The sequence below is a fragment of the Myxine glutinosa genome, chromosome 12, assembly GCF_964187855.1.
Source record: "Myxine glutinosa chromosome 12, kmMyxGlut1.1, whole genome shotgun sequence".
NCBI lineage: Eukaryota > Metazoa > Chordata > Myxini > Myxiniformes > Myxinidae > Myxine > Myxine glutinosa.
This window is the reverse complement of record NC_136272.1, coordinates 40,674,074-40,686,969: the sequence shown is the minus strand read 5'-3', so window position 1 is coordinate 40,686,969 and position 12,896 is coordinate 40,674,074. Positions and strand designations below refer to the sequence as shown.

The 12,896-nt window shown below is 47.2% G+C and overlaps 1 protein-coding gene across 4 annotated transcripts in view; it reads left to right on the top strand.

The window, feature by feature from the left end:
• The window catches only part of LOC137437930 (prosaposin), a 35,865-nt gene that overhangs the window by 7,469 nt on the left and 15,500 nt on the right, over positions 1-12,896 (top strand). For 2 of the 4 annotated variants that reach the window (XM_068132687.2, XM_078766759.1), the window contains exons 2-4: positions 244-375; positions 574-643; positions 851-882. In XM_068132687.2, coding sequence (XP_067988788.2) covers positions 580-643; positions 851-882 — 96 coding nt within the window. In that variant the 5' untranslated portion in view covers positions 244-375; positions 574-579. Of the gene's footprint in view, positions 1-240; positions 376-573; positions 644-850; positions 883-12,896 lie in introns of all 4 variants that reach the window. The other 2 variants (XM_068132686.2, XM_068132688.2) reach the window with 2 other exon arrangements.

Here is a 12,896-nt window from a genome sequence, read left to right as displayed (position 1 = left end):
AAATAAAGCTCACAACCTTTTGTTGTTATCGACAGGATTTTTAAATCCAATTTTCAATCCTCTGACACAGATATAATTCCAAACGTTTTTTGTAATAAACAATAGGAAATTCCATTCAACCAATTTGAAATATTTCCATGATAAAATGTGAACCTTATCGTTTGCCACATTTTCCTTTACTGTATGTATTTCCTTTCCTCCGGCCATTTCCTCCTGTGGGTCATGTCCTCCGGAACGAAGAAGAAGCAGCAAATAGTGTTCTACTTAGGACGCCATCAGAGAGGAGAGTTGGTCCACCGAACTTGACGTTGAGTGATATTGTCTGCAGCGACACTGGGCTGCAAACGGACGAACTGAAATCCACCGCAGCTGACAGTACGGTTTGGGCAAATCTGACAAAGTAACTTTGTTCTTTGTCGCTCTGGTTTCTTTTTGGTGTTTTGTTTGTGATTGTCTGATCAACATTTTGTATAAACAAGTAGTAGTAGTAGTCGTATTTCCTCTAAATTGGGTCTGCCCATTACTCTCACTTCCTCTTTCACACCCACTTCTCCATTCTTTTTGTCTCTGCAGAGAGCTATGTTGCTGTCCTTCACCATCACCCTGCTGTTGTCTTTTGCAACTTTCTCAATCAGCTCAGCAGGTAGGGGAGGTGACATCTTGAACGAACATCTTGAATGAGTATTTCATGTTTCATATAATATGCTGCAGATCGATGCATGACTTGATTTCAAAATCTGTTCTCATGTTTCTGCCTTTCTCATTTCATGTTTCTCATGTTTCTCTCATGTTTCTTTTTTCTCATATTCTCATGTCTCTCATTTCTCATTGCTGTCTTTCTTTCCTACAGCTCGCATCCCAAATGACTTTCCCCGCTTCAAGGTGAGAATAAATTTGGATTCTATCTGAATATTTTGGCAACCACTGTAAGACACTGCTATCTGCAATAGTGGAAGTGGCGAAAGGTACACAAGCACCTATTCCACAATATGTGTACAGTATATGATTATTTTTTGTCTAGCAGGATGACCAAGATCGCTGGAGGTATGTGCACTTACCCGTGAGATGTCCAGTTTGGATTTGAATCTCTTTCCAGTTATTAACTGCCACTCTGGTGTTTCACAAGCAGAGCGATGCATAAATATGTGTGCCTTCCCTCGGATGGACGTTAAAACCAGGTGTCCTGTCTGTTAGCATTAGTTGGTAGAAGTTGAAGATCCCACGGTGACTTTTGTGAAGAGTACTCAAGTTATTGCCGGCATCCTGAACAAGTTACAAATTCCTGGCTCAACTGTGGGTTGCAAGTGGTCTGGTCTTCTTGGAGGTTCCTTGACACCACATTGCTCTCTGGACAACAACTTCTGCACTCTAAACAAATTGACCAGGTGGTTCAAATGTTTCATCATCAGCATTGATGCTTCATCATTGATGAACAGCCATCATCATCAGACACAAAGTAGCAACCCACATCTTTGCTGTCTATCATCTGACGTGGTAAAACTTTTCTTTTTCTGGATTTGGATCCATAGTGCTTTGCACACAGGACCTCTGTACTGTTCTTATTCCTATGCCAGGGCTAACAGAATGGCTAGAGGTATGTACGCTCGCCTGTAAGCTGTCTAGCCTGGGTTCGATTCCCGACCTAGCTATAAACTGTTACCCTGGTGTTTCACTGGCATGGTGATTCATCATTGCGTGTGTACAATTTAACGTTCCTCGGATGGACGTTAAATTGTCTTCCCGTCTGCCGGTGTGGGTTGGTTATGCGGGTGTCTTCTGATACCTCAGGGAGATGGATGCCCCTGCCTTGCATAATCCCAGGTCACCTGTGGGCAAGGTGTATACCTGTCAGCCCCCCTTACCAGGGTAACGGTCTGCAGCCATGCGGTTTAAATGGCAGATGGCTCTGCACATCTGGTGGATGAGAGTTCATTCGACTCCAACAGCACGGGCGGAAGAGGGTGAATTCCCCAACGGCCAACAGAGAGATGGAGAGGAGTGGCGACCCCCCGGCTATACCACACACTTACCTATATATACCAGCCTTATAAAAGCAATATGATTGCATACGCCATCATAGCCCGAGGAGACTCGACATCAATCAAGGTTGGTGGGCATTAACGACCCCACGGTGTCCTTCGCGAAGAGTATGTGAGTTATCGCTGGCACCCTGAACAAATTTCAAATTATTGCCGTAACTACTGCCGGGAGAGGGAAGGGCAAACCGATCAGCATGACACTTGCCAAGAAACTGCTTCCACAGTACTGAACCTGCCTTCGTGCAGAACCCCAGCATACAAATACGACTACTGAAAAAACAAAAAACAAAACAAAAACACTCCATGCAACTTCTGACTCATTTTGTAGCGGCAGACATATTTTATTTTATATATTTTTTGTATACAAGATCGAGGCTCGTGAAAGAGCGAACATTAATCACACAGAAAGACAAACCGACACATAAAACATATAACATCGGGAGCGGTAGACAAGATGGGGAGAGAGGGGGAAGGACACAAACACAACATTTTAGAGCAGGGACCGAGAGACATGGAGACATCGAGAGATCTGTGGGAGGGAGAGGGCTTTGGGGGGGAGGCATGGGAAGGGGGGGTGGGAGAGGTATAAAACATATGGACACTGCCAGGACTTCCAGGAAAGAAGTTGGAATTTCAAACAAGGTGGATCTGGGGTGAATTAGTGGGGCTAGAAAAGATCAAGGTTTTGGATGGGGGAAGATAAGAGATGGTGGTGAAACAGCTGTTTTAAAGACCTGGAGGGAGGAGTGGGATTGAAGGGAGTGTGGGAGTTTGTTCCAGAGGCGGGAGAAAAGAGGAATGAAAGAGTGAAGGTGAGCAGAGAGCTGAGATTTCGGCAGTTTAACCATCAGAGGGTTGCTGGCAGATCTTGTGCGACCTGTAGGAATATTTGGGGGACAGAGCACAGAGAGAGCTGGGGGAGCAAGGCCGGAGAGGAGTCCGTAGAAGACAGAAAGACCACCTACCTGCCTGCGGTGAGTGAGTGAAAGGCCCTCAGAGATAGCTTCATCGCGGGAGATTCCAAAGATTCTGAAAGCTTTGGTTTCAACAGCGTGAAGCCGAGCTAGGTGTGAGGCAGGAGCACCGGCCCATAGGGGAGAACAGTATTCCATTGAGCTGCGGATGAAAGCCTTGTATGTGGTGAGCAGCTCAGGTGTGCCAAGGAAGGACTTCGCACGACGGAGGATGCCCAGTCAGCGACTGGCTTTGGAGGCCAGCTTGGAAATGTGGTTTTCCCAAGAAAGATCATGGCAGATAGTGAGACCCAAAAGCTTGAGCGACAGAACTTCTTGGAGAGGATTGTTCAGAAAGTGGATGGGAGGGTTGTCCAGTAGATCTTTTCGGAGAGACATAGTAAGAGTGTGAGATTTGTCAGGATTGAAAGACATGTTCCACTTGTTTGACCAGTCTGTGATTTTGTCCAGGTCTTCAGAGAGTGAGGAGGCTGCAGACTGCCGATCTGAGGGAAGAGGAATGGAGCGGCAGAGAGTGGAGTCATCAGCAAAGAGATAGAAAGGATTTTCCAGAGAGTCAGAGAGATCATTGATGAAGACCAGAAAAAGCACAGGGCCCAGCACACTGCCTTGGGGAACTCCAGCCTGAACAGGAAGGGGAGATGAGAGAAATCCATTCAGGGCCACACGTTGACTACGACCAGAGAGGAAGTCCGCAAGCCATGCATGGAGATTTCCATGGATTCCATAGGAGGAGAGTTTGGTGAGCAGAGCTGGGTGCCAGACCGTATCGAAGGCACGTGATATGTCAAGGGAGACAGCTCTAATTTCCTGTTTGGCATTGAGGACCTCCATCCATTGTTGAGACAGCAGAAGCAGCATGTCCAGAGTAGAGTGACCTGGTCTGAAACCAAATTGATGATCAGAGATCAAGCCATTGGAGAAGAGGAAAGATTTCATATCGAAGCAATGATGGATTCCATGACTTTGCTGATAATTGGGAGCAGGCTGATTGGTCTGTAGTTGCAAGGATCTGTTTTTGCACCTTTTTTGTGTGAAGCGGTAATGTTTGCTGATTTCCAGGATGCTGGCAGATGACCTTGAGCAAAAGATAGGGTGAAAAGAACAGAGAGAGGGTGAGATAGAGCGGCAGAGCAGGATTTTAGGACCCGTGGGCTGATGCTGTCTGGTCCAGTTGCAGAATCAGAGTCGAGGTTAGACAAAAACTCCTCCACCTTGTCAGGGGAGAAGGACACAGAGTCCAGGAGCAGTTGGGTTCGACTGGGAAAGGTGGGAACAGAGAGAGATGGGTTTGGGACTAAAGATTTTGAGGCAAACACAGAGTTGAGGCATTCGGCTTTGTCACGTGCGATGTCAACTGTGTGGCCATTTGAGGTAAGGGAGGGGATGGAGGGGGAACAAACACCAGAAACGGATTTGACCAGACGCCACCAGGATTTGGAGGAAGGAGACAGGTTTGAGAGTTCATTCTTGAGTGAGGAGAGATAGTGCTTCCTGGCACTCCTGAGGGTAGACACACACTTGTTCCGAGCTTGGTGGAAGGAACTGAGATTGCCTTCAGTTGGATTAGCCTTCCAAGAGGCAAAGGCAAGTTGTTTCAGGGCAACTGCCTCACCACAAGATTCAGTGTACCATGGACGGGAGGAAGGATAAGACAACTGAAGATGAGATGGGACAAATCTGTGCATGAGAGAGAGCAGTTTGCTTTGGAAGAATTCCCAGGAAGAATTGATGTCAGAGGCAGTGGAGATGGGAGACCAATCCAGACGATTGATGGCTGCTTGAAGACCGTCCCAGTCGGCCTGAGTGAAATGCCAGACTCGTCGACGCTGAGGAGGCTCTCTGAGAATGGCCAGAGAGATGTCCACTTTGACAAGCACATGATCAGAAGAACTGATTGGAGCAGAAGAAGAGCAGCAGACATTAGCAGGGAAGTTTGTCATAACCAAGTCTAGAAGAGAAGATACTCCATTGGCTGAGATCCGGGTCGGGAAATTGACAGATTGTGTCAATCCCAGTGAGTCACAGAAGTCCTTTGCTGAGGTGCCATGACTGGTGAGAGAGGAACCCACACCCAACCAGGTGGCATGATGACAGTTGAAGTCACCACATATGAGGAAGAGAGAGTTGGGATGAGTGGATAGAAGTTGGTCCATGTTGTCAGACAGTGAAATGTAAATGGAGTCATCACTGTTTGGGGGATGGTACAGAACACATATGAACAAAAGGTGGGAGCAGAGAGGAAGCCATAGCCAAAGGTATTCCTGGGGGTGAGGTGGAGAGAGGGCAGTGCAGGGCGAGTGAGGAAGAGAGTTTTTGATAAAGATAGCCACCCCACCACCAGGACGAGGCTCAGGTCTATCATACCGGAGGAGGGAGTAACCAGGAAGAGATATTAAGTAATCAGAGACATCTTGAAGGAGGAAAGTCTCTGTTAAGCAGATCAAGTCTGGATTGTCAGAAGCAACCTGTATGGAGAGATCAGTCAGGTTTGAGCAAAGGCCCCGGATGTTTGAGGTCCATACCGTTAATGAAGAGAGAGGGGGGGCATCGGGTACAGGACAGGGGAGTGGAGGAGTAGGGTAAGATGAAGGATGAGGGGGGGAGGTAGGGACAGCAGTTGATAGTGTGTCAGAGATTACAGAAGAGTTCCAAGAAAGGGAAGGATGAGGAGGATGAAAGGTTTGATGGTGAAGGGATGAGGCACAGTGAGGAGTTGTTTGAGGGGGGGCAGAGGAAAGTAGAAGGTTGGGGGTGGGGGGTGGAGGTATGAGATAGAAGGGAGACAAAGTGGGGAGGAGGCAGCTTTGAGGAGGAGGGGGGAGGAGGGAGAATTGGAGAGGAATGGTATGGGGGGAGATTTGAATGGGAGGGGTTGGGGGGGAGTTTTGAAGGGGAGGAGTGAGGGGGGAGTTTAGGAGGGGAGGGGCGAGGGGGGAGTTTAGGAGGGGAGGGGCAAGGGGGGAGCTTAGGAGTGGAGGGGCAAGGGGGGAGTTTAGGAGTGTAGGGGCAAGCGGGGGGGATTTGGAGGGGAGGGGCAAGGGGGGAGTTTAGGAGGGGAAGGGCAAGGGGGGAGTTCAGGAGAGGAGGGGCAAGGGTGGAGTTTAGGAGTGGAGGGGCAAGGGGGGAGTTTAGGAGTGTAGGTGCAAGGGGGGGGGGGGATTTGGAGGGGAGGGGCAAGAGGGGAGTTTAGAAAGTGGATGATTAATGAAAGACGAACATTGATAACAAATTGGGTTTATTGTGATTTTCAAGTTAGCAAACCGATTCAGAACGACGGAGGAGGGGTGGAATGAATGTGAATTTAGACCATGTCGTGAGGGAGACGTATGAGAGATTGAATTTCTTTTTTTGATGTGGAATGAGTTGGAGAGGAAATTGAGAAAAGCCTTTTAAATAGGAAGAAAAACAGCGTGTTGTAATATACCACTGAATAAAACACTGAAGGGGAAAGGTTAAACATATTTAAATAATATTTAAACAGAACCGTGAACAATCTTATGTGCACAAGGTACCAATGGGGGGAGAGCCGAGAGGGACCACCACGAGTCACGTGAACAGGGCAAAAGGTGGACGGCAAGGAGATAATGGGGGCGGGGCGAACAGCACACCTGGACAGAAAGTACAGGATGAGACAACAGCACACGTGGAGAAAGGAAAAGAAATATTTTTGGTTTTTTTTTTTTGTTTTTTTTTTGGGGGGGGGGGGGGGTGGATTTAAAACGTTAGACAAAGAGTATTATGTTCGGGGTAGAAGGGAAAAAACTGAGAGCCAAGCAAAACACGATGTAGGGGACTTAAGTTAACAAACACCGACTGGGGTACAAGGCCCACACGCGGAGCAGAACACGATTAATTAATTACGAGTTACAGGAAATTCAAACCAAAACTAACTATAAACAAACAATAACGCATGGACGATAAAATAACGAGTTTAAATTTGACAAACACACGAATGAAAAAATAACCGCTTTGGATGCCCGGAGAGGACCAAGCCACAAGGTCGGAAGCTTCAACAACTAGGCCGCGTGGCACGAAATACTCGATTATTTTTTACAGGTATGAAAGATTAACACCCAGTTAACACCCAATTAACACCCATTAACACCATTCTGTACACACACAAGTATTTATTCTGAGTGCATTTGTAAATTACTACAAATTAGCTTGCACACTCTTAGTAAGCATAGATGTTTCAATATTTCAATTTCATAAAGTAGAAATGTTTCAATAAGTTATTTTTAAAATTAGCTACAAGTAAAAAACGAATGCTCCGGTAGAAAGCCCGATGTATCAACAACACAACAACATGCATTTTAAAGGCCATTTTCCCTACTAGAGCGGGGGTTAGCCTTGCGGCCCCCATGACAATCTTCTCCATTTTGCCCTATTTTCTGCATCTCTCCTTGTTAACCCCCTTGCCCGCATTTCTTCTTCCACCATCTTTAGCCAAGTCTTTCTCGGTCTTCCCCGTCCTCTACTTCCTTCTACATTCATTTCCATCACTCTTCTCAACCAGTCACTTTCATCCTTCCTCAACACATGACCAAACCATCTCAACCTGTTCCTCTTCACAGCATCAATCACAGGCTCTATTCCCATCATCTTTCGCAATTCATCATTTGTCTTCCTCTCTCTCAACGATACTCCGCACATCCGGCGAACCATTCGCATTTCCACCCTTTCCAACCTTCGTTGCTGCTCTACGTTCATTACCCATGTCTCGTTCCCATAAATCATAACACTTCTCACACATGCAGCATACACCTTTCCCTTCAGCTTCAACGACACTCCCCTCATCATCAGCACGCCACTCAGTTCCCGAAACTTCTTCCATGCACATCTCACTCTAGCAACCGTTGCCGAGTCTGATCCACCTTCTCCATTCAGCATGTCTCCGAGGTAGCAAAATGTTTTCACACCTTCCAGCTTCACGCCGTCTCCAAGATCCAACTCAACATTTCCTCCATCTGCAGCTCCCTCTGTGCACACCTTACATTTGAATGTAGCTGCCACACTAGTTAATGACCCTCTCAGACCACTACATTTTTTATGAACCCACTCAGCGCACATTGTACATTGAATGGAGTTCACTCCGACACCCTTCCTACACACAGCACAGGGCCACTTCCCAGTTCTTTCCACCTCACCACATGCTTTACCACTTGCCATCACCTTCGTCTTTCCGATATTCACCTTCAGACCTTTTGTCTCCATACATTCCTTCCACTTGTTCATCTTTTCCTTCAGTCCATCCATACTTTCCGCAATCAACACCAGATCATCTGCATACAACAACTCCCAAGGTAAACCCTCCTTTACGTTCTGAGCCAGCACCTCCATCACAGCTACAAATAGTAGTGGACTTAGTACCGACCCCTGATGCACTCCCACCTTCACCTCAAACTCACCACTGTTCCCGTCCTTCATCCTTACAGCTGTGCGCGCTCTTTTGTACATTGCCATCACTACTCTGATCAACCATTCCTCCACTCGTAACTTCCTCAATGCCCATGTCAATACTTTGCGTGGAACCCTATCGAATGCTTTCTCCAGATCAACAAACCCAAGAAACAACTTCTTCCTCTTCTCCATGTACTTCTCCTGCAACTGCCTCACAATGAAAAGTGCGTCTGTCGTTCCTCTTCCTGGCATAAATCCAAACTGCATTTTGTCGATCTTCACTTTCTTCCTTATCCTCCTCTCCAACACCCTTTCCAATACCTTCATTCCATGCTCCAATAACTTTATCGCTCGGTACGAGCCACACTCCAGAGGGTCACCTTTCCCCTTGTATAGAGGGACAAGGGTACTCAGTTCCCAATCCACTGGAATGCGGCCCTCTTTCACCACCAGATTACAGATCTCTGTCATTCTCTTCACACCCCAACTTCCTGCTGCCTTCAACATATCTCCCACAACTACCGTCGGCCCTCCCGCTTTTCTACCCTTCATTGCTTTTATCGCTTCCTCAACTTCCTTCTCAGTTATCTTCTCTGCCGGTCCTAAAACTGGGTTACTCTCTATGTTGCCATCCCATTCATTCTCTGTATTCAACAGCATTTCCATATATCTTTTCCATCTTCCTTTAATTCCATCTGGGTCGACAACGATTTGTCCCACTTCATCCTTCAAGCAACTCACCCCCATCACATCACACCTCTCTTTCGCTATCTGCTTTGCAATCCTGAATACTGCTTTCTGACCCTCTTCTGAATCCAAGCGTTCTCCGAACATTTTCCTACATGCCTCCTGCGCCTTTGCTACCTCTTTCTTTGCAGCCTTCCTGGCTGCCTTATAACTTTAATGCTCTGCTGTTTCTGCTCCCGTACCCTTCGCCTTCTGCCACTCCTTGAACTTCTTCCTCTTCTCGTCAATCCTCTTTCCAACTTCATCATCCCACCACCATGTTTCCGAGTGCCTCGGTGGTCCTTTTGTCCATCGACATACCTCACCAACGGCTCCCAACAGACTAGCTTTCATTGACATCCAACCACTTTCAAGCTCAACCACATCATCCTCGACCCTACTCAGCCTCTCTTTTAATGCCTCCCTTACTGTCACCTCTTTCAACCTCCACACCTTCATTCTCGGGTGGTACTTCACCCGCCGAGCTCTCCTCGCACCTTTCACCCTTATGTCGCAGACAACCAAGTGGTGCTGTGAAACAGCCTCCTCCCCCGGGATCACCTTTGTATCCCGGAGGTGCCCCCTATCTCGCCTACGCACCATCAGGTAGTCAACGGTTGTTGTCGACCCAACTGACGTGTATGTAACAAACTTATTATCCTCTTTCTGGAGCTGAGTATTACAAATCAACAAATCAGCTCCATCAGCAAACTCCAAAATCCTTTCACCTTCTCCATTTCTCACACCATATCCGTAACCCCCATGAACTCAGTCAAAACCATCCATACTGCTTCCCACATGTCCATTTAGGTCTCCTCCTACCACAACTTCCTCATCTTTCACGTTTTCCATCAGCTTCTCTATCGCACACCAGAACTTGTCCTTCTCTTCATCGCTTCGACCAACCTGCGGAGCATATCCCGAGATGACGTTCACCAAGAGCTTTCCAATCATCATTTTCACCATCATCAACCTATCACTCACTCTAGTCACACTCACCACACTGTCTACAAACTCCTCAGAAAACAGGACACCAACACCATTCACGCCCTCCAGGCACCCTTGCCACATAAACTTGTATTTCTGTCCCTGCCTACCCTTCACCATTCCCACACCACTTCCCTTCCATCTCTTCTCTTGCACACAACATATGTCCACTCTTCTTCTGATCAATACTTCCACCACTTCTCCTGATCTCCCTGTCATTGTCCCTACATTCCATGTCCCAAACCTCAGAAACCGATCTCCACTTCGGGCTGTACCCTGCCCATATGTAGTTGTAATTGTCATGGTTCTCTTTTTGAGGCAATGTTTATATGGCCGGATGCCCTTCCTGACGCCAACCCTCTTAGTCGTCTCTTATGACACGCAGGGATACGGTGTACCTATTCTAATCCAGGGTAAACACTGGGAAACGTTTAAGACATGGAAATTCTGGGGGGGGGGGGGGGGGGGGGCGTCAGCATCACGGCTGCGGTTTAAACATATTTAAATAATATTTAAGCAAAACCATGAAAAACAATCAGGGAAAAGTCTCTAAGTGAGAACGTGGATTTGAGAAAGCAGGAGCAGAGGTGGAAGAAAAACGAGATATAGGGGGCGGGGCACAAGTCGAGACGAGGAGGAGAGCGAACAAGCACGTGTCTAGGAGGAGAGAAAGAATTAATATCGAATTTTTTTGGGGTTTGTTTATTTGTTTGTTCTGTTTTCAAAACGCTGGACAAAGGGTAAGATGTTCGTGCGAGGTAGGGGGGGACAAAAGAAAATCAAAGAAACAAGCAAATACTATGAAGGAAAGAACCCATATTCACAAAACACTGACGGGGGGGGGGGGGGGGGGGGGAGGGAGCCCGGAGAGACCAGGGCGCACGAGACGCGAACAAAAAAAACGACTAATTACACACAAATTTGCAACAACTACAAAACCAAAACCAAATAGAAACACACAATAACACATACACAACAAAATACCCAGCGGAAATTTGACCAAGAAACGAACGGGAAAACACTCAAACTTTGATGCCGTGGAGAGATCGAAGCAAGCCTCGTCGCTCGAGGGACCGGAAGACCGAGAAAGCCCTATGTATCGATAGATAAAATAAGCTGACAAGGTGATGGTAAGTTTGGAGGTGATGTGCTGAGAAAGGAAGTTATCATGCACGTGTAGTTCACTGGAAAAGACCATAATTTCCAAGTTCTGCAATTTTCAGGATTATCACTTTAAAGGTCAAGGATAAAGAGTTTGGTTCTTTGAGGTGTCCCATACTATCTCTACATTTCTGTCATATATATTGTCGCGTGACTACCTTGTGTGGTGAACACCGTAGGGTAGCACGGATGACCAAACAAGCTGTTACGCCGAGGCGCTCAATCAAATGGCGGATAATACGCGTGGGAAGGGGTGCGGGGGGGGCAAGAGGGAGAGAGGAAACCGGAGCCTGACCTGAACGGCTTTCCCGATGCAGTCTTCACCTGTAATAAATAAACTCACACAAAACGGATTTAAAATGTACAAAAATAAATACCGGCTTTATTAGGAAATTGCCGGTACAAAATAAAACACGGTAACACTAAAATTTATATATGGAGTGTTCCCACACACAGGATCAAATGCGGACAATGGGAAATAGAACGGTAAAAGCAAAACGTGTTATTTAATTGTACCTAATAATAATAATAATAATAAAAATAAAAGAGTCTTATATAGCCCCATCAAGCAGAGTAAACGACCCTCATGGCGCTTTACATTATCATGCGAACGCACACACCGCACACACATACACACACACAGACACACCTTCACTCTTGCCCTATTCCTCTCCCTCCCCATTCAAAACCCACAGATGTGTACTCCCCCTCCTCCTCCCCTCCCTCCCCCGCACATGCACACAGACATACTCTCGATCTCTGTCCCACCTCAAACCAAAGGGAAAACAGGACTTAGACTTTGAAAGACTTGTGAAACAGATAGGTTTTGAGGGAGGTTTTAAAGGCAGGAAGAGAGTCAACTCGACTCTCCTAGCCTAGCTCGACTCGACCGGTGCGTCTCGTCAGAACTCGTCCAGGCCTTTGCAGTAAAATGCGCTCGCTCTTTGGCGGGAATCGCCCGTTCGTTGGCGGGAACCGCTCGTTCGTTGGCGGGAACCGCTCGTTTGTTGGTGTGAACCCAGGCCTCGCTGTGTGTCGCACTGCAGTGAGCCAGCAGCGCTCATCCATCCGTCGCTCTTGCTTGGAAAGCCGCAGCTCTTCCTCCTCACGACCACCAGCAAGATATCGGCGCACGGCCGACCGCGATGAGATCCAAAATCAGAGAAGAACCAGAAGGGCTTTGATGCAGAGAGAGATAAAAATGTGATCGTTCACCAACAAAGTTCAAAATGAGCAGGTGCAAGCGGGAATCGGTCAGAGCGAGGAGCCAAGGAGAAGAGAACAGAGAATGTCTGCTAGCGCATCAAGCCAAGAAGAAGAGCAAAGAGAGAAAATGTCTACTATCGCGTTCTTTTATCACCCAGGTTCTGACGTCATCTGTGGTGCTTCGCCAATCAGCAAGTTGATCAGAATGACATCCGTCGCTTTTTTTTGCAAAGCCACCAATCAGCGAGTCGATCAGCATGCCATCCGTCACTCTTGCTTGGAAAGCCACAGCTCTCCCCCCCTCACGACCACCAGCAAGATATCGGCGCATGGCCGACCACGATGAGATCCAAAATCAGAGAAGAACCTGAAGGGCGTTGATGCAGAGAGAGATAAAAAT